This window comes from Nycticebus coucang, unplaced genomic scaffold (assembly GCF_027406575.1).
Source record: "Nycticebus coucang isolate mNycCou1 unplaced genomic scaffold, mNycCou1.pri scaffold_90, whole genome shotgun sequence".
In the NCBI taxonomy this organism is placed as follows: domain Eukaryota; kingdom Metazoa; phylum Chordata; class Mammalia; order Primates; family Lorisidae; genus Nycticebus; species Nycticebus coucang.
In genome coordinates, this window is record NW_026515601.1 from 126,755 (window position 1) to 147,769 (window position 21,015).

At 36.5% G+C, this 21,015-nt stretch overlaps 1 protein-coding gene and 1 pseudogene across 5 annotated transcripts in view; one reads left to right on the forward strand and one right to left on the reverse strand.

Moving 5' to 3' along the window:
• The window catches only part of LOC128579623 (rho GTPase-activating protein 15-like), a 100,286-nt gene that overhangs the window by 39,768 nt on the left and 39,503 nt on the right, over positions 1-21,015 (reverse strand). For 2 of the 5 annotated variants that reach the window (XM_053581602.1, XM_053581603.1), the window contains exon 4: positions 1,920-2,009. In XM_053581602.1, coding sequence (XP_053437577.1) covers positions 1,920-2,009 — 90 coding nt within the window. Of the gene's footprint in view, positions 1-1,919; positions 2,010-16,923; positions 16,990-17,768; positions 17,822-18,451; positions 18,521-19,136; positions 19,191-21,015 lie in introns of those variants that run through there. The other 3 variants (XR_008378226.1, XR_008378227.1, XR_008378228.1) reach the window with 3 other exon arrangements.
• On the forward strand, positions 6,462-8,088 carry LOC128579622 (methionine aminopeptidase 2-like; annotated as a pseudogene).

The following is a 21,015-nucleotide window of genomic DNA, read 5'->3' on the forward strand; positions in this document are numbered from 1 at the left end:
ACCACCTTGGGCATATGGGGCCGGTGCCCTACCCCTTTGAGGTACAGGCACCACCCTCTTTTTATTAATTTTAATTAAAATCATAACTATACATTTATGTCATGATTTGATATACAATGTGGAATGCTTAAATTAAACAGATTAAGATCACCATTACCTCATTTACTTGTTTTTTTGTTTGTTTGTTTGTTTGTTTGTTTATTTATTTGTTGGGGGGGAGTTAAGACATTTAAAATACACTCTTAGTTAATTTGAAATATACCCTTGCATTGTGCACATTAGGTGAGATCCCACCAAATGCCCTCCCTCCTCTGGCCAATTGCCCTCCCTCCTTCCCCTCCCTTATCCCTCCTCTCTCCTCCCCTTCACTAGACTATATTTGTCTTTTATCACACATATGAGTCTGTAAGTGTTTATACATTGGTTTCATAATAGTACCGAGTACACTGGACACATTTTTTTCCATTCTGGAGATACTTTACTAAGACGAATGTGTTACACTTCCATCCAGGTAAACAAAAAATGTAAACTCTCCATCTTTTTATGGATGAATAGTATTCCATAGTATAAATATACCACAATTTGTTCATCCACATGTGGGTTGATGAGCATTTGGGTTGCTTTCATCACTTGGCAATTAAGAATTGGGCTGGAATAAACATTCTGGTGCAAATATCTTTGTGGTAAAATGATTTCTGTTTCAGGGATCGTCAAACTTTTTAAAGAGGGGACCAGTTCACTGTCCCTTTCAACCACAATCTACACTTTAGAGACTATCCACTTACAAATACTAGTCACCACAAGATATCTGCATTTACAAAAACAAAACACATGCCTATATAAAAACAACCACTAGACCAGTGATTGTCAACCTGTTGACCATGGCACACAGGTGTGCCGTGAGAGGATCTGGATCTTAGGTGTGCCATGATAGTTTTTAAATTTCATTATTTTCAAAAGAAGTTCAAAGCACAATTTTTTTTTACTCTTTTTTTGATCAACATAATTTACGTGTGCCACAAAAGTTTAAATATAGATTCATGTGCACCACGAGATAAAGAAGGTTGAAAAACACTGCTCTAAACAAATATCCACTTCTGCCCTCACAGAACTGATTCCAGAGCCCACTATTCACACTGCCCCCTTTTCATCAAGAAATGTTTAAGACAGTCAATGACTGGGATTCGTGGACCACAACAGAGAGAAAAGGACAGCAAACTCCAGTTAGAACAATACATCCCTCTATCTTCTTAATTAACTGAGACTGTAACAATGACTCAAAAGATAGACATTCTACCCTTCCATCAAGATAAAAATGTATAAAGTTATTTAATTCACCTAATAATAAATATATCAAATTTTATTTAACACTTGAGGTCCCTACACTATTACACATCTTGCACCTTTCATAAACCATATACAAAAACGTACAACACTCACCAGACACACCTAATAAATATACTCAAAAACTACATCTCCCCAACACCTGCCATAGTCATAGACACCCCTTCATTTCTACCAAATATGTCTTCTTAACCATTTTATAATGCCTGCTATGACTATTAGTCTTAATATTCAGATTAGCCACTTGGCCTGTACAAAAGACTCAAATACTACTTCTCAATTTCAAACTCCAACACAATTAAACCCCAAACCATAAAAGATAGCACAAAATTCAATGATCTGTGTGTAAAACTAATTCATGCACGACAGATATTTTGTGTTCAGATAGCAACTAATCATCAGGGGAAAACAACAAACCAAACACAAGATTCAACAAGTCAATTTTTCGTAATAACCTTCAGAAAACTAGTTCTTGCACATGAACACATCACAAGAAGGTAATCTTACTTTGATTACTCAAGAAAGCTCTGATTTAGAGGAAATAGGAATAAACTGAATATATGTAGCATTCTTACCTGAAAGACATTCTTTCTGCTTGATTTTTCCTTGGCCCATTCTATATGTGCCCCATACAAATCCACACTTTCTGCTTTGTGCCCAGTTTTCTGTAAACCAAAATGAAATAAGATTAAAAAGCATATAACATTGTAGATACATTTCAAAGAAAATAGGTTTTATTGAGTTAGTAGCTATACATAGTTATAATATAAAGCCTTGCTCCAATCTCCTGGAAACCTAATTTGAAGGAATTTTTCATTTGAGACTTTATAATTTTTTTTTTTTTTTTTTTTGCCGTTTTTGTGGCCAGGGCTGGGTTTGAACCCACCACCTCTGGTATATGGGGCCGGCGCCCTACTCCTTTGAGCCACAGGCGCTGCCTGAGACTTTATAATTTTTACCATATAAAATTAGAAGTCTATTTTTTAAATTATATCACTCATTATAGATAATATAAAAAAATAATATTTAAAATGTTGACATTTTGAAATAGTGTTTTTAGTAATTATTAAAAAAAGTTTAAAATCTGCTACTCAATAATGTGGAATATTGCTATTCAATTGATAACATAAAACCATTGTAAGTCACAAATTATTACACTTTAAAGGAAAAGAAAAATTAATAAATCATACTATAATGCGAAAAATTGTTAATTTTTAGTTTTGTGACTTTAGAAACGTTATATAGAGCCTTGTTACATACATCATCTGAGAAGTGAGCAGGCAGATTAATTAATCTCAAAGACTCCTTTTAGGTTTGTGTTTCCTATATTAACAAACTCAGTAAATACTGTATTTATTGTACCAACTATGCCTTCTGGAAATTCACAATTTAGATATTAAGATTATACCTGTAAGTATATGTATAATTTTATTTAATAAATGTAATACATACTAAATAGATTATAATGTATAGTTTCTTTATCATTACCCAATTACAGTGTAGATGTTAGTTAAAATTTGTTTTTATTTTGATAATTCATAATAATAAATTTATAGGAATATCATTTATATTTGCTGCTTCTTATTTTCATTTGATACAAGTGAGTCACACATATAATTTTAAATTTTCATAACTCCAATTATTAAACATTTTTAGTAACTAAAATTTATTAAAGAAAAACCATTACTTTATCAGTTTTAATATACATAGCCTATAATAGTTTTTTGGGCAATGTTTTCAACATGAACGTGAGCATAATACATAAAATAATAATATAATGGTAAAAATATTGAAAGATATTATCTGTCACATATGTTGCCTCATAACTATTTTGTCTAATTCTATGAGCTTAATAGAAATACTATTTGTCTGAAGCCACATCTCTGGAATTTTAAAAAATAAGTTGTGAGGGCTTTTGGGGGGGGACAACTGTATAATTTTTGTTCAAAACATTGTACAAGCCAAGCATAAGTTTCCTGCAGGATAAATTCAGTTGACAGGATAAAAGTTATAATATACCTGCCTTTCCCTTTTTTATTTAATAGTGACTTCATAAGAAATTCCTCAAGATTTGCCATCACCTTTAAATACCTCATATTTTGATCCATGAAAGTGTTTAATGATTTACCCACACTTTGCCAGCCAGGCGATTACTATTGTGGAAAATCTCAAAGTATGATTATGGTGTTCATTGTTAGGTGATTTGTGATGCAGGAAAATTAAAAACGACATCCTTCCTATAGAGTTAATTAAATTAGGTGATACTCAGAACCAACAAAAATAATCACTAATAATAACAAAGGGATTATCTTTTCTATATAATACAGTCTTATATGTAGTATTATATATATATTTTATATAACAAGCACTTTTTATGTGTCAAACCCTTCCTTAAGTTCTTTACAACTATTATTAATAATTCATTTAAATCTTACAGCAGCTTTATGAAGTAGGTATTCTTATTATTACCATATTTCAGGTAAGAAAGTGTGTCAAATGATTCGTTAAATTTCCTCAAGATAACAGAGCTAGAAATTGAGGGGCCAGGATTTAGATGCCGGCAGTGTCGCTCAGAGCCTATTCTTCACCACTACGCAGGGCTTGAAATTTGCCTATACGCTGTGCTCAGACTCATGCTTAAACATGTATGAATTTGGGGAAAGTTATGGCTTGCACACTAGACTCTAGGACAGGCATAGTGATCTTGCTTTTGTCCTTTTCTGTTAAACTTGATCTCGCAGAAGGTCCTTTGCCCTACCTTTTTGCCTAGAATATTTCCTGATCTTCACATGGCCAGTTCCCTCTTATCCATTAGGTCCCAGTTAAATGTCACCTTGTTAGAGGTGTTTTCTGATTGTCTTGTATAAAAGAGTTGTGCTTCAGTGCTCCTGGTTACTCTCTGGCTCACTACTTATTTTAATTTCGCTGCAGCCCTCCTCCCGACAGAAATTAACATATATATTTTTATATGCTGACCGTCTGTGTCCTACCCCCGCTACATTTGAATTAAGCTCCCTGAGCTTGGGCCTTGTTTGCCTTTCCCTCCACTGTTTTTCCCAATGTGTGGAAGATTGCCTGGCCCATAGTTGTTGTTCAATGAGTATTTGCTGAATTAATGAATGAAGGAAAAATACCAAAATGCAACTATCATTTGTGATTTGGAAGGGAGACTTGGGTATCTTAAAATTCCAATTTTACAAAAATTAAGATTTGTATTTTTTTCCCAATGGGTATGAAGTCTTTGGTTTGTGATTTAGAAGTGACAAACGGTTTAATGGACTCATATTTAGATAGAATGTGGGATGTCACGGATCATTCACTGAGCAATTATTGTACACCTGCTGTGTATCAATGTGGGAGTCACTTTGCTGGGCACTGGGCCTCCAGGTTAAAGGAAAATATTGGCTCTTCTTTATGGATCCCATATTAGCCTCAGTATCTGTAATATTACCTATAGACTCCATAGGATACAGAGGAAACCTGTGGGTAAAAAGCATTCTAAGCTTTCCACAGTCTTATCATACTCTAGTGATGTCAATCTCGAAAATGTTCTTGTCAGCATCATGGACTAAATCACATGGCAGCTGGCTCAGGTTTCTTGCCCTCGGAACTCTCTCAATAATCTCATGGCATCATCCACCTGAGCACTTTCTCCACATCGCCCTGTCTCTTCCATTCCTCCTGATCTCATCCCTTCACTTCCTCTCCACTTCAGAAGTCTTTGTGCTGCTTCTCACTCCAAAATCCCACTTCCAGAGCCTTCCTCACTGCCACTCTGTTATCATGTGTGATTCTGAAGTTATTGAAATCGTCCACTTTTGTGCAGTCTCCCAGCCTCTCAAGCCCCTCTTGAGTTCACTTCTTTTGTGACCAGCAGTGGTCCCTGATTCAACAGTCAGCAACTCCCTCCACTGATACCCTTCTCATCTGCTTGTCCCTCTGTGATCTTTCTCATACCACCGAATACTGGACTAACAAGACCTCCTTCGGCTGGGTCTTCGACTTTGCTGGGTAAACTTTTGATGTGTTTCTGGTCCCTTTCTCTTCTTCCTCATGACACCTCTTTTCCAAAGCTTTGGGCCTCATTAGTCTGCCCCATCCAGTGATTTACTCCTACTTCACAGGCATCATGGAGTTTTTATGCTGGAAACTTCGCAAATTTTCACACTTTTCATATTTAGTTTGTATAATTAAAATAAAAAAATATATAAACTTTAATGACAGCTTCCTATCTTGCTCTATGAACACTTTATATTGATATCTCATTTATCCCTTAAAACAATCTGATAAAAATATTACTATTGCCTTCAACTTACACATGAACAATCTCAAACAGGTAGTGACCAGGTGCCTTATGTAAGATCACACACTCAGGATGTGCCCCACCTGAGATATGAACTCACTTTTATCTGACTCCAAGTTCCAAGTCCTTGATCACAACAGAATACATGGCCTCCCCACCATACCTCTATCTTCCTCCTACTAGTTTATTTACCTAAAAATCAATGCCTTTTTTAGGTCCAAGAACAAGTATTCACATATTTTACTTTTTCTCTATAAGTGTCAACATTTCTCCCTTTCCCTCTGGCTTCCAAATTCCAAGCCTGGATCTGTGACTCTTACCTAATGAACTTGCTTGCCTGGATATGACAAGTTGCTGCTACCAGTATCAACATTACCTGGCCCATCAGTGCCACATGGTCCATAAATGACCCACAAGGCATGCCCTGTCTTGCCCCAAAGGGAGCTCAAAGCTTATACCTCTCTAGTTCCTAATTTTATCCAATCTTGTGTCTTATTTTCTGAGCTGTCCCTTTCTCCTACTCTCAAATGGATTATATCATTTAGCTTGTAACTATGCTCAATTCAATTCTTTGTACCAAAAAAAAAAAAAAAAAAAGGAAAAGCAAGCATCAGCTCCACAACCTGACTTTTTCTTGGTCTTACCTATTTCCCTTTCATTATTGCCAGATTCTTCCTTGTTTTGCATTCACATTCTGTCTGATCATGTTCCATTCTCTCCTAACCACTGACATCTGACTTTTCTAAAAGGTCTTGACCATTCAGATCAACACAATCTGGTGCCGCTCTCATTCCCTCACACTCTCTCAGGCAACATGGCGGGTGTGGAGGAGGCAGCGGCCTCGGGAGCCACCTGAATGGTGACTTGGATGCAGATGACAGGGAGGAGGAAGCTGCCTCTATGGCTGAAGAAGCAGCCAAGAAAAAAAGATGGAAGAAGAAGAAGAGTAAAGGGGCTGCTGCAGTAGGGCAACAAGAACCTGATAAAGAATCAGGAGCCTCAGTGGATGAGGTAGCAAGAAATTGGAAAAACAAGCATTGGAAGAAAAAAAGAAAGAGATGATGATGATGAAGATGGAGATGGTGATGGGGATGGAGCAACTGGAAAGAAGAAGAAAGAAGAAGAAGAAGGAGGAGGAGGAGGAGGAAGAAGAAGAAGAAGAAGAAGAAGAAGAAGAAGAAGAAGAAAAGAAAAGGAAGGAAGGAAGGAAGGAAGGAAGGAAGGAAGGAAGGAAGGAAGGAAGGAAGGAAGGAAGAAGGAAGGAAGGAAGGAAGGAAGGAAGGAAGGAGAGATCAAAAGTTCAAACAGACCCTCAGTTCCAATATGTGACCTGTATCCCAATGGTGTATTTCCCAAAGGACAAGAGTGAGAATATCCACCCACACAAGATGGGCAAACAGCTGCTTGGAGAACTACAAGTGAAGAAAAGAAAGCCTTAGATCAGGCCAGTGAAGAGATTTGGAATGATTTTCGAGAAGCTGCAGAAGCACATCAACAAGTTAGAAAATATGTTATGAGTTGGATCCAGCCTGGGATGACAATGATAGAAATCTGTGAAAAGTTAGAAGACTGTTTACGCAAATTGATAAAAGAGAATGGATTAAATGCAGGCCTGGCATTTCCTACTGGGTGTTCTCTCAATAATTGTGCTGCCCATTATACTCCCAATGCTGGTGACACAACAGTATTACAGTATAATGACATCTGTAAGATAGATTTTGGAACATGCATAAGTGGTAGGATTATTGACTGTGCTTTTACTGTCACTTTTAATCCCAAATATGATACATTATTAAAAACTGTAAAGGATGCTAGTAATACTGCAATAAAGTGTGCTGGAATTGATGTTCGTCTATGTGAACATCATAGACGTTGGGGAGGCCATCTAAGAAGTTATGGAATCCTATGAAGTTGAAATAGATGGGAAGACATAACAAGTGAAACCAATCCGTAATCTGAATGGACATTCAATTGGGCAGTATAGAATACATGCTGGGAAAACAGTGCCCATGGTGAAAGGAGAGGCAACAAGAATGGAAGAAGGAAAAGTGTATGCAATTGAACCCTTTGGTAGTACAGGAAAAGGTGTTGTTCATGATGACATGGAATGTTCACATTACGTGAAAAATTTTGATGTTGGACATGTGCCGATAAGGCTTCGGCACCCTTGCCTTCTGCCGCAGATGGCTTGATCGCTTAGGAGAAAGTAAATATTTAATGGCTCTGAAGAATCTGTGTGACTCGGGCATTGTAGATCCATATCCACCATTATGTGACATTAAAGGATCATGTACAGCACAGTTTGAACATACCATACCGTTGCGTCCAACATGCAAAGAAGTTGTCAGCAGAGGAGATGACTATTAAACTTAGTCCAAAGCCACCTCAACATCTTTATTTTCTAAGCTTTGTTGGAATACATTATACTAGAATTAATTTGCAACATGTTGTCTGTTTTAACCGTGGACCTTTGTAATACTTTTTATTCATGTTAAAAAAGAAGGAATTTGATCAAAGGCAAACGGTCTAATTAACCAAGGAAAAAGCTTTCAGGACTTTTCAAATGTTAACTGTTTTAGTTTCTCCTGTCTAGGAAATGCTATAAAGCTTAAATTAGTTAGGAATGACTTAAACATTTTGTTTTGAACATCTAAGGGATGCTTTTTGGATGTTTATATTGCCATATTCTTACTTGAATGCTTTGAATGACTACATCCAATTCTGCATCGATACTCTCTGGTATTGCTTTTTAACCTTCCTGGAATCCATTTTCTAAAAAAAATAAAGACATTTTCAGATCTGACAAAACAAACAAACAAACAAACAAAAAAAAAATCTGGTGCCCTTCTTTCCCATCAGCATCTTACCTGAACTCTGTATCGTTAGCTTCTGTCGACCTTTTTCCTTAAAACCCTCTTGTTCCTGAGCTGTAAAAATACCATATTTTCTTTCCAAATTCTTTCACTTTTTATGTCTCTTTGGGCAGGGCATGGTGGCTCATGCCTGTAATCCTAGCACTCAGGGAGGCTGAGGCGGGTGAATCACCTGAGCTGATGAGTTTGAGACCAAATTCTTTCTCTTTTTATACTCTTCCTTCTTTTTTCTTTCACTGACTTCTCTTCCTTTCCCCACTTCTAATTGTTGGTAAGCCCTGGCATATTCTTCTAGGCCCTTGTTATCTCTCCCAGCTCACTGCTTCCAGGGGGTGTCAGTCATGTTCCCAGTCCTGTACCATCACCTGTCATTTGCTGACTCCTCGGGGGGTTACTCTGGCCCACAGCTTATTCCACATGCCAGAACTGTTTTTTCTTTCTTTTTTATTGTTGGGGATTCATTGAGGATACAATAAGCCAGATTACACTGATTGATTTTGTTAGGTAAAGTCCCTCTTGCAATCATGTCTTGCCCCCAGAAAGTGTGGCACACACCAAGGCCCCACCCCCCTCCCTCCGTCCCTCTCTCAGGCCTTTTCTACGCCGTCACTAGAGGATAGCACAGACTCTTCAGTGGAATCATTGTGTTCACAGACTTGGCCCCTTTTCTTTATGGCTTGTCTTCAAAAATAATCACTAATAATTTCACCTGAAAATTTTTTAACCCTTCGCCCTTTCTCTTGCCATCCAAAATCAAAAGGCACAGCAGCCCCAATTCCAGAATTAGCTTCATCTTCTCTATCTCATGATCATAACCTCAATTGAGTTTTTATTTTCTCCCACCTAAATTATTCTAGCTCTTGCCTTTGTGACCAATAAAAATCTTTTCAGTTCATTCTTCACTTTTTTGACTTTTTTTCCCCCCTAAATTACAAACCTCACATTATTTTCCTGGAAAGCATATTATTGACAGGATAATGTTCAAATCTATCAGTGAGGTACATACAGGCTGCTTTGTATCCTCTCCTCCCCATCCTTCTTGTTTTCATTCCTTTTCCAATTATTCTCCTCATTAGTCCACATTAGCTATAGCCATGGCAGCAACCAAATACAACACGTTTCCACAATTATATACTTTTGGGATGTGAACATGCATTCATTCTTTTCACCCAGAATACATTTATCTCCCTCTTCAACCCAGCCTGCTTGCCTGCTCATTTTCACAATGCAACTCCAAGAAGGTCTCCACAGGTTCTCCTTATTGTTGGGCAAGTCACTCCTTTCCCTTTCTCCTACTTCAAAACATACTCGTTTGCAACCCTCTGTGTTATTCACAGAGTGAATTGTAACCATTTGGGGGGGCTGACTCTTCCCTCCAGCTATGCAGTCAGATAACTGGGTTCGTCTTACATTTATTTTTTCAAAATCTAGCCAAGTGGCCCACAGTAAGTGTTCAACAGATACTATTGAAACAATTGATGAACTGCATGGAGAATTATAATGAAAAATATCTGGGTTAGTCCAATATGTTAACAAAAACAAATAATACATCTCAGAATGAGATTTACAAAGTGGGAAATGCATAGGAAGTTAAAGCACAATGTTTCCATTTACACTGATTGTAGGCAAGAACTGAAGCAAATAAAGATTTGGTGTGGATTCATAAGTATCAAAGATAAATGTAAATTTATTTGAGTAAGATTAAAACCAACAAATACATTTAACCTCAGAGGAGAAAATTGAGACAAGTAGAGAGAGGACTGTGTAAAAATTGTACTGATCAGTAGTTCATATTCACAAAGCTACAGCAGAAAGGCCTAGGAATTATTAGAAGGGAAAATTTTCAGCATTTCAGTGTTAAGCACTGGAATAAGTAGTTCAGAAAAGTTGTAGAATTTATTTGGAAGATGATCAAGATTTTATTCAAGAAGCCTGAAATTAAAGACTCCTTTAATAGAAAACGTATTTCTGATTCTACAGCTATAAAACATAAGAAAAAAGTCTGTTAATAAACTGCATGATGCCAATGGATCATATTGTACATCATTATAAAAATAAACTTTTAAAAAACTGACTAAATATGAATTTAAAAATTGAAGAATGCACATATATTTCTTCTGGGGGTAAACTTAAAATAGAAATGACTGATTTTTAAAATACTGAAATAGAATTATGTAAGAGTGACTGTTTTTTGGACAATATAAAAGCCTCTTTGTTGGAGTGATATGAAGTTATTAAAAATTGATGCTAGGTCTTATCCACTTCTGATGTTTATTATTCTCTTAGTCCATCTTCATCATTTCCCAATAATAACTGATTGAGTATTTTCTCTCTAATATTTTTTGTCTCTGATTCAGATTAAGTTTTCCATTTTTCATGGGATATTTGGGGTCCATTGTCTTTTAATGTGTACTAATAAAATATCAAAGGTCAGATTTTGCTTGGTGGTAGTTTCCACGATGAAGACTGGGCATGTATGTAGGCAACAATCCTCTGGTCCTTCATCCTCCACCCTTATTACTAGATGTGGCTTAAAATAATGGACAAAGCTCAGAGTTTATGCAACAGGTTATTAGCTGCCATCTTTTTATTTTGGATTAATTGCTATTCCAGAATATAGACTCAAATGGTCCTTATCATTCTTACATGTGAAATATAAAATCTGATTAGAGGGATTAAGTTTTATCACATAACTGGTTTTGATTCTGGAAAATTGTTCATGGAGGAGGATAAAACTCACTTATAAATTCTCATTTGGGCCAAATGATTTAGTAAAGAGTGCTGAATGGATACCTGATTTTATTAATGTCTAAAGTATGGCCCCTGTCACCATAGAAGATGATACTTTGATTATAAGATGTGAGTTTTATGTATATGAATATCAATGATGTCAATAATAACTGGAACTGCTTCTTCAATGAAATTTCTCAGTATATTACATGCCCAAATCAAACCAGATTTTCAGAAAAATAAAACTTTGCTAGTGATTTGGGGTACTAGAATGTTGGGTGTTTTTGTTTATTTTTGAAGAGAAAGTATTCTCTCTTTTTCAAGAAATGAGCATTTATTTCTGAATTAAAATCTTGTTATAATAAATATAATAGCTTCTACTCAGTCTATTTTTGTTATAAGCTGATACAGTTTTACATTTATATTACACAAAAAGGCTAATTTATTTCCTCAAGGTGACTATCTTGGGCATATTTCTGATGTCTCAGGTGCCTCCTCAGAGTCTCTCCTGTTGTTCACTGAACCCACCTCAGATGCCCCTCATTGGGTGAGGGTGAGGCCAGGGCCCTTAAGAAGCAGGCAAGTGAAGACTCTGGTTGGTGAAGAAATCGGAAGAAATGTGGAAGATAAATTCTGTCACTCCTTCTGCTCCCTCCCTCCTACAAATTTTTTTTTTTTTTTTTTTTTTGTAGAGACAGAGTCTCACTGTACCGCCCTCGGGTAGAGTGCCGTGGCATCTCACGGCTCACAGCAACCTCTAACTCTTGGGCTTACGCGATTCTCTTGCCTCAGCCTCCCGAGTAGCTGGGACTACAGGCACCCGCCACAATGCCAGGCTATTTTATCTTTTTGTTGCAGTTTGGCCGGGGCCGGGTTTGAACCCACCACCCTTGGCATATGGGGCTGGCGCTCTACTCACTGAGCCACAGGCGCCGCCCAGCCTACAAATTGTTTTAAGCTTTTCCTACACAGTCCCTTTGCAGCTCCCTTTCCAGCTGAGCAGCGCACCTGTCTGCTGAGGCTCCCTGCACAGTAGCAGCCAGAGTGGACACCGTCCTGGAAACACATCCCAGGAACTGTTTCCTGTCATTTCCAGCCTCATTTCTTTCTGAGTTCATTCTCTGTGTCCTTGATTTGTACAAGTACCTCTCCCATAAAGCTTTGTTTATGTGATTGTTTTCAAAAAAAAAAAATGTATATATAGGGTTGAGACAGCTAGTTTTGCTCTTGTTGCAGAGACGGATAGTTCTCCACCGAAATGTGTGCTGTGCTCTCTCTTCAGGGGTCTAGAGCTGTCACTGCAAGCAGCAAACCAGCTGGACATTCCATTTCTTCCCTATCTCCTTTTGCATCAAAATGTGACCAATTACTTAGTCCCACCACTGGCATCTGAGCAGAAACAATAGGACACCTCTTAGCTTAAGCCTTTTAAAGGTCATTAGGCTTTTTCCCAGGTTCTCTTTCCCCTTCTCTCATCTGCCTCTGCTCTTACCCACCACACTCCATTGCTTCATGTAGTAATAACTGCAATAATAAATATAATTACGATTTATTGTGTTTTCTAGGTGCTAGGCACATTACTCCAATTTTCTCACAAGTAGCTCGAGGAGATAGGTACTCTTTTAACCCTCATATTGCAAATGAGACAACCAAGATTACAGCTGTAAATATGTGAACCTGGGATTCCTAGCCTAGGTGGTCTGACTTGAAAGCCTCTGTTCCTACCTAATATGATATGCTGCTTCCCAGAGCAGTTCAATTTAGTAGGGAATTTTTAAGGAAGACTAAGTACATATAGTCCATAAATTAAGAAATACACTCTGGGATTAAGTTTATTTTATCTTAGAAAAATGTAAGCTCCAAAACAGATGCATTACACTGACCAAAATGATAAACCACAGAGAGGCAAGCTTTATAATTAAAATAGTTTTCTGAGAGAGCCTAAGGTGAGGTTTATTGAGGGACAGTAAACTATTATCCATTTATAAAGCATTCTATCAATTTCATGGATTTTTGTGGTTATTAAAAATTATATAAGATATAGAATTTATTATGGTTAATGGCCAAATCTTGAGAAAATTATAACTAGAGAACCTGGCTTCATTTATAGTAATATTGATCACTTGATCTCCTTTTTTTTCTTTCCAAAGCTTACATTAATAAAACACTAGAATTTAATTTCTTTTGTTTCTTTCTTTATTTCCATCTCTATCCACTACTCTCTAGATTTTGGACTGTAACCTGTTTTCCTAATTATTAAATGTTTGATGAGGCCATATGATGATGCAATACATATGGCTATACTAATAAGCTGCACCAAAGATAACCATGCTCACTTTGCAAGAGGACTACCATTATAAAAATTAAAATATAAACAGAGATTTTAAATGCCTTCATTAGGCTAAACTTGGTAGCTCTCTTGTTTGCCTCTCCATTTTTCATGAGATCCTTGAGCGGGGGTCTGAATAAGGCTCAGTACTCACTCTACAAAGATAAAATCATTCTATATTCATTTTGCACGGAAGAATACTCAATAATTCATGAATAGTTTTCTGATTGAAACTATTTTCATCTTTTTGCTAAATCACATCATTTTACTTCCATATATAAGTTTGTTTTGTTGTTAAAGTTATACTACAGTGGATGAGTATTGTATGCATTGCATTATTTAATTAATGCTTATGTTCATTATTCACACGGGAAGTAAACAATATTAAAAAAGCAAACAGATTATTTTAATGAGGCTTTTTATACTACACCTTTTTTGCTTTTGAGGTTATGGCTGAATGAGTGGTTTGAACAAGTTAACCGTTTATTCACAGCCTTCGCAAAGTTTTCTGTCATTAGAAATAAAATTTTAAAAAAGTGAAATTCTTTTCTTTCTTTATTTTTCTTTTTATTAAGACATATACACATACATCATGAAAACATTTATGCATTTCTGGGGTACAATGTGTTCATTTTTTATATAATTTGGAATGTTTACATCAAACTAATTAATATAGCTTTCACCTCATTTACTTAATTATTGTGTTAAGACATTTGTGTTCTATACTTGATAGATTTGACTTATTCCCTTGCGATACACTTCATAGGTGTGTTCCCCCCATTTACCCACCCTCTATCAAACCTCTCCCATCTCCTCCCATCTTTTTCCTCTTCCCTCTTTCATCCAGGGCTATAGTTGTGATTTATCTTTCATAAGGAAGTGTGACTAATTATAAATTGGTTTAATAAAGGTACTGAGTACATTGGATACCTTTTCTTCTATTCTTGAGATACTTCACTAAGAAAGATATGTTCCAGCTCCATACATGTAAACATAAAAGAGGTAAAGTCTCCATCCTTTTTTAAGGCTGCATAGTATTCCATGGTATACATATACCACAATTTATTAATCCATTCATGGGTTAATGGGTACTTGGGCCTCTTCCATGACTTGGCAATTATGAATTGAGCTGCAATGAATAATTTGGTGCAAATATCTTTGTTGCAAAGTGATTTTTGGTCTTTTGGATATATAGAGGAATATATCCTAATAAAGGAATTGTGGGATCAAATGGCAGGTCTACTTTTAGATCCTTGAGTGTTCTCCAAACTTCTTCTGAAAGGAACGTATTAGGTTTCATTCCACCAGCAGTGAAGAAGTATTCCCTTTTCTCCAAATCCACACCAATATCTGTAATTTTGGGATTTTGTTATGTGGGCTACTCTTACTGGACTTAGATGATGTCTCAAAGTTGTTTTGATTTGCTTTTCTCTGATGATTAAAGATGAGTAGCATTTTTTCATGTGTCTGTAGACCATGTGCCTGTCTTCTTCAGAGAAGCTTCTATTTAAGTCTCTTGTCCACAATGAAATGGGATCATTTGTTCTTTTCTTATTAATAAGTTTGAATTCTCTGGGGATTCTGGTTATTAAATCTTTGTCAGAAACGTAACCTGAAAATATCTTTTCCCATTCTGAGGGCTGTCTGTTTGCTTTAGTTACCGTGTTCTTGGCAGTGCAGAAGCTTTTTTAGTTTGATCAGATCCCAGTGGTGTATTTTTTGGTGTTGCTTCAGTTGCCCCAGGGGTTTTCTTCATAAAGTATTCTCCCAGGCCAATTTCTTGAAGTGTTTCCCCTGCACTCACTCCGAGAATCTTTATAGTTTCATGTCTTAAGTTAAAGTCTTTTATCCAGTGAGAGTCAGTTTTTGTTAGAGGTGAAAGGTGTGGGTCCAGTTTCAGTGTTCTACAAGTCGCCAGCCAATTTACCCAGCACCATTTGTTAAATAGGAAATCTTTCCCCCAAATTATATTTTTGATAGGCTTATCAAAGATCAAATGACAATAAGTGTCTGGGTTCATCTTTTGGTTCTCAATTCTTTTTCATACATCTACCTCTCTATTTTTTGTGCCAGTACCATGCTGCTTTGATCACTATAGATTTATAGTATAGTCTGAAGCATAAAAAGTCAAATTCATAGAAGGAGTAGAGAGTGAAATTGTGGTTTCTAGCATCTGGGGATGGAAGGGTGTGAGAAAATTTTGATCAAAGTGTACAAAATTTCAATTAAATAAGAGGAATTAAGTTCTGGAGATCTATCACACAGTGTGCTAACTATACTTAAAAATAGTATATCATATACTTGAAACTTGCTAAGAGAATAGATTTTTAAATGTTCTCATCACAAAAAAATGGTAAGTTAATGGTGGATATGTTAATTACCTTGATTTAATTATTCCTCAATATATACATTTATCAAAGCATCCCATTATACTCCATACATATGCAATTTAAAAAGAAGAAACTTTGCCAGCTGTTTCCTTTGGTAAAAAGTACATATTAATGCAATGTAAAATGAAAAACAATTTTTTAATATACTGACTTTATAACCACATAATTTTAGAGAAAAAATATTCCCTAAAACATGTTTAATGCTTTTGAGTGTATGTCAAAAGTGATACTAAGTTTTCTGAGCAATATTGAACATAGTGGAAACAGTGGATCTCATCCACCTAACAATGAGACTGAGTTCGTCCCATGGATGGTGGCAGTGGATACAAGAAAAAATTCTCAAACTGCAAAGACTTTACAAGATGGATTTATTCTGTAATAGTGGGGTGTAACCCTGAAAAAATATTCTGGAGTCACAGAAAACTGCTTTCAGGTTTGCTTTACAGGTGACATACCTGTGTTCTTGGGACCGGATATTTTCAATTCTCCTTGCATGAATTGCCCTGCTTATTCTCTATGGCCTAGAACTTTTTTAGAAATGACCATGAAGGTCAAAGACATATAAGACAATAAAAATATTTTGTCAGTGAAAAGATACTTTGTGATTTACTAAATGCATTAAACCAAAATTATGATAAACTTAGCCATTTTGCCCTTTTCTTTATCAATAAGAGCTCAGGCCTTATTGCTTTTGTCAATCTGCATAAAATTTTAGAACATGCCTCTCAGATAATGTAACAAGTTCTATATGTGTTTCTTATTAAAAATAGAAAAAAATACACCTTAATTTCCCAAACATGTCCCTGAAAACTGAGTCACTCCTAACATGAGGAGATTTCATATTAGCTACAAAAAGCTCTATATTTCTTAGAGAATTCAATCATCTCTTCTCTCAATCAAGGTTCTTCATAAACCAGTCCCACACAAACTTTCTAGCAAAATTAGACTACTTACTGTTCTACAGTGCTGTTGCTCAACTTTGTTTTGAAGATATCGCTCACTGACACTGTTCCCAGGCATCTAGCAAAAGATAAACAAAGTAGTCTATACTGGGGAATATTCACTCCAGACATCAGAGAAGCTCTACTAAAATGTTTTCAAGAGCAGTAACTAGCACACAGTGCAATGAGGGGAAGGCGAGAGATTGGTACATATCTGTAAAGTAAACATAAATTAAGGACATAATTTTCCCTGTTTACTAATACTTATTTTTACATAAAGCTTTTTTCTCCTATCACTGCATCAAAATCCTAGTCATCCTAAAATGTCATTCTCTCTATGAATATAATTAAAAACCTTTCCAGATGGAAGCAATCACTCCCATCTCAGTTACCATAAAACTAACGCATGCCTCTGTTCATGCCATTTTACAACAACTACAATGTTCATTTTTTCACTAGAATTATTCAGTTTATGAGCATACTTTCTATTTGTTTCTAGACTGTCAAGGATAGGGCTTCATTCTGATTCATTTTTGTATCTTTCAGAACATCTGGCATAGTAACTTAAACATAGAAGATGTCAGTAATATTTGATATAATATTTGAACAAATGGAAAGATACATAGACTAACCATTATTAGGACTACCTATAGCTAAATCTATGGTTTTATGAAATATTGTCTGAAATTTTGTATCACTTTTGTCATGGCTTATTATAAAAAAATACCTACATATATATACACATATACATATACATAGGTACATAACATATACATACATATGTATATAACATATATACACACACATATACATACATATATAATTATACACATATATATAAAATTCTGTCTCCTTTACCATATTATAAGCATTTTGAGAACAGGAATCCTTTGTCATTCATCTGGAATCTTTATTGCCTCTAGGGGGAAAAAGCATTATATCACACCTGGTAGGAGTTAATTGTTGTTAGAATAAATAAATGAATGGATGCTATAAATTACAGAGCTTCTTCTCCATGAGGCATTTCATCAATAGATTTTGTTAAACCAGGAACACAACTTTTCCATATACCATGCACATTACAGTTGCCTCCCTTGCGTATCAAGCAGAAGTTCTAAAATCATGAAGTATATAAAATACTGAGAAGGTAAGTTGAATCAGAAGTGTTGGGGCCAATTGAAATGCTTCACTGATACTAAAATAGGTAAGTGTATCTGAAAGATACAAGGTGTATTATACAAGGACTGAGAAGATAAATTAAACTGACAACTCCTGTTCCTCTAGTGTTTCTCTACTACCAGATGAAACAAATAATAATCTAGGTGTTTTTCAGGCAAAAGTTTTTGTTCCTATGCTAAATGAGATGAAGCTTTTATGATCTGAAATTAACCAGTTTCCTCTCTTGCTTTGATCCATCTTGTAGGTCTGGCTCTTTTAAGACTCATAACACTGGCTTGTACAGCTGTTCAATACATGTTTATTAAAAGAATAGTCATGATAGATTATTCTAAGAAGAAGTTATCTGGAGAATACTGACATACCTTATCACAGAATTGTCCCAGGTAGCAAATCACAATCTACAGCACTCTTCTCAATCCTTTTCACTTATCCTGTCTTCCAATGACACAAAATAAGTGGAAACTCCATAGTTGACCAAGTCCCTACACTGACCACCTCAAGTTGACCTAATTTTCATAGACTAGGCATGCAACATATATACGTATCAGTTCGGTAGGTCTAGTCCCTTATATTGACCACCTTAATATGTTGACCAGTTTGTTATAGTCCCTTGGTGGTCATCTTACAGAGTTTCTACTGGATTCTTTTCTCTTTTTTAGTGGACAGACTCTGCTGGTTCTTCGTCTTATGCCATTGTTCATGTTTTTAATTTGCCCTGTATTCCTTGCCCACAAATGTTTATGTATTGAAATTATAACCATCCTCTAAGTCCCAGTTCAAATCTTTCACATGTGAGCGCTCACTAAAAAAAAAAAGAAAGAAAGAAAGAAAGAAAAACTCTACTATGTTTCATATTTCATCTCACCCTATTTTTTGGCAGAGATTTTATAAGGCAAAGACTATATCTTGACTATATCTCTATGCCTTATATGTAGCCCTAACGAGCAAGCTGTTCATTGTAGGATTTCAATACATATTCTTATGAAGTCTTTTCCCACCAAGGCTTATATAAATAGCACAAACTTGATTAACCAAATGTATACTTACATTAAAGTGAGGTAGATTGTAATGAGAAGCTATGTTTCTGGATCAACTCTCCCACTGGAAACAATAAAAAAAAAATGCTGGATAAAATATTTTTTAAAATTGTCTTAAAAGAATTCAAAGTATATAAAGATAGTTGGAACTGCTAGGGGAAATATTTGTGGGGGATGGGAATCTGAATGCAGTGAGAGAAACCAAACATCAAAGCAACGTAAGTGCATTTTCCTATAGTCATTTGTTTATATTACACATTTTATCTTTGATCAATCAACCTAACTTCCGCACCCCCGGCATCTAGCCGTGGTGAGGTGGCGCTGTCCGCGTTGTAAAACGCATGGGTAGGTGGTCTGTGCTCCCCGGAGCGATACCCCCAGTCCCCCTGGTATGCGACAGCAGCGCAAAAGTTGCCTAGCATACTTTTTGATGAACGTAATGACTCACGAGGTGCGGCATAAAAGCCTAAGAAACCTTTACCCTGAAACCTGTTTGTTGAGTTGTATGCCTGATTGTTACCTGATTGTTTTAAGGAACCAAGAATAAACATAATGACTTACTGATCCAGAATTAAACATAGTAAGAATATCTATGGAGACTCAGTGTCTCCAAGGGGGACGGTGCAACAGCACGTCCCTGCCATAAATGTCAGTGAATTGAGACAATGTAGGAACAGCAAACAAGATGTTCCATCTAGATATGTGCTTTTACCACCCACAGCCACCCACGACTCAAAAACTTTCCACATACTTTTATGTTTCTACATTTTATATATTTCTTAGTACTCTAATCATTTATGTAATTCACTTATATAAACTTTTAATCATAATAAAAACAAATAATTTATGTTATTATTATTAATGTTAGTAAATCATTAGAAAAGAGAAGCTTCACATTTTAAAGAAAAACTTTTAGAGCATTTAGTAGATAAGGAGAAGTGAAAGACTAACTACTGATAACTAACAACCTTTGTTCCCCCTTGCGGGCAAGACCCCTTGCAGACAGGACATTGTGGAAGAAGAACAGTTGAATACTCACGTCTACAAAGTTAGATAATAACTTGTAAGGATCAGCAAGTTGTAAAAATACCTTTTGTAATTTGTAATGCTTTGTCAAAAATGTATAAATACCAATCTTAAAATTTAGTAAAGTACAGTTGCTTTCTTCATCACTCGTGGTGTGTGGCAGTCTGTCATTTCATCCTGCGTCGACCTTTTCAACCAACCTGTATTGTTCACCCTGAGCACCTTCGGACTGAGGCCCATCGACCGGCGGTCCGCGACAGCTGGCGCCCTCGAACAGGGACCTGAAGGACAGGTGATCTTTCTTTTTCTTTCTTTCCTCTCTTTTCAGGTTGAAGGCGACTCTCACCAGGGAGCTCGAGTCCCGCCGGTAAAGGCTGACCGGTTAAGTGTGAGCAATCCGCAGGTATTCATGGGGCACACTTTGGTTAAGGAAGAGCGTATGCTTAGTGTCATGTTACAGCGTTTGTTGGGTAAAAATGGTTTTCATGTGTCCCTCAAAAAGTTGGAGGAGCTTATGCATTTTATAAAGCTGGTTAGTCCTTGGTTTCTGGAGGAGGGCTCTCTCTCTCTCTCCGATTGGAAGAGAGTGGGGCGCGAGATGCGAGCTTATGTGCAGGAGCATGGGGAGCAGGTTCTGCCCCCACAGGCTTATCCTTTATGGCTGCAGGTTAGGGAACTTTTGGCTGACAATACCTTTCTGGAGGCTTTTATAAGGGAAACTGCTTCGGAGGCTGGAAGCCCCGAAACTAAGGCAGCCCCCATTCATGATGAGGTCTCTCCGGAGGCTTTCAAGGAACCTGAGCCGGCATTGAATGCCGAGGGCGTAATTCCCTCGGCACCAACACTTAAAGAACTTTTGCCGC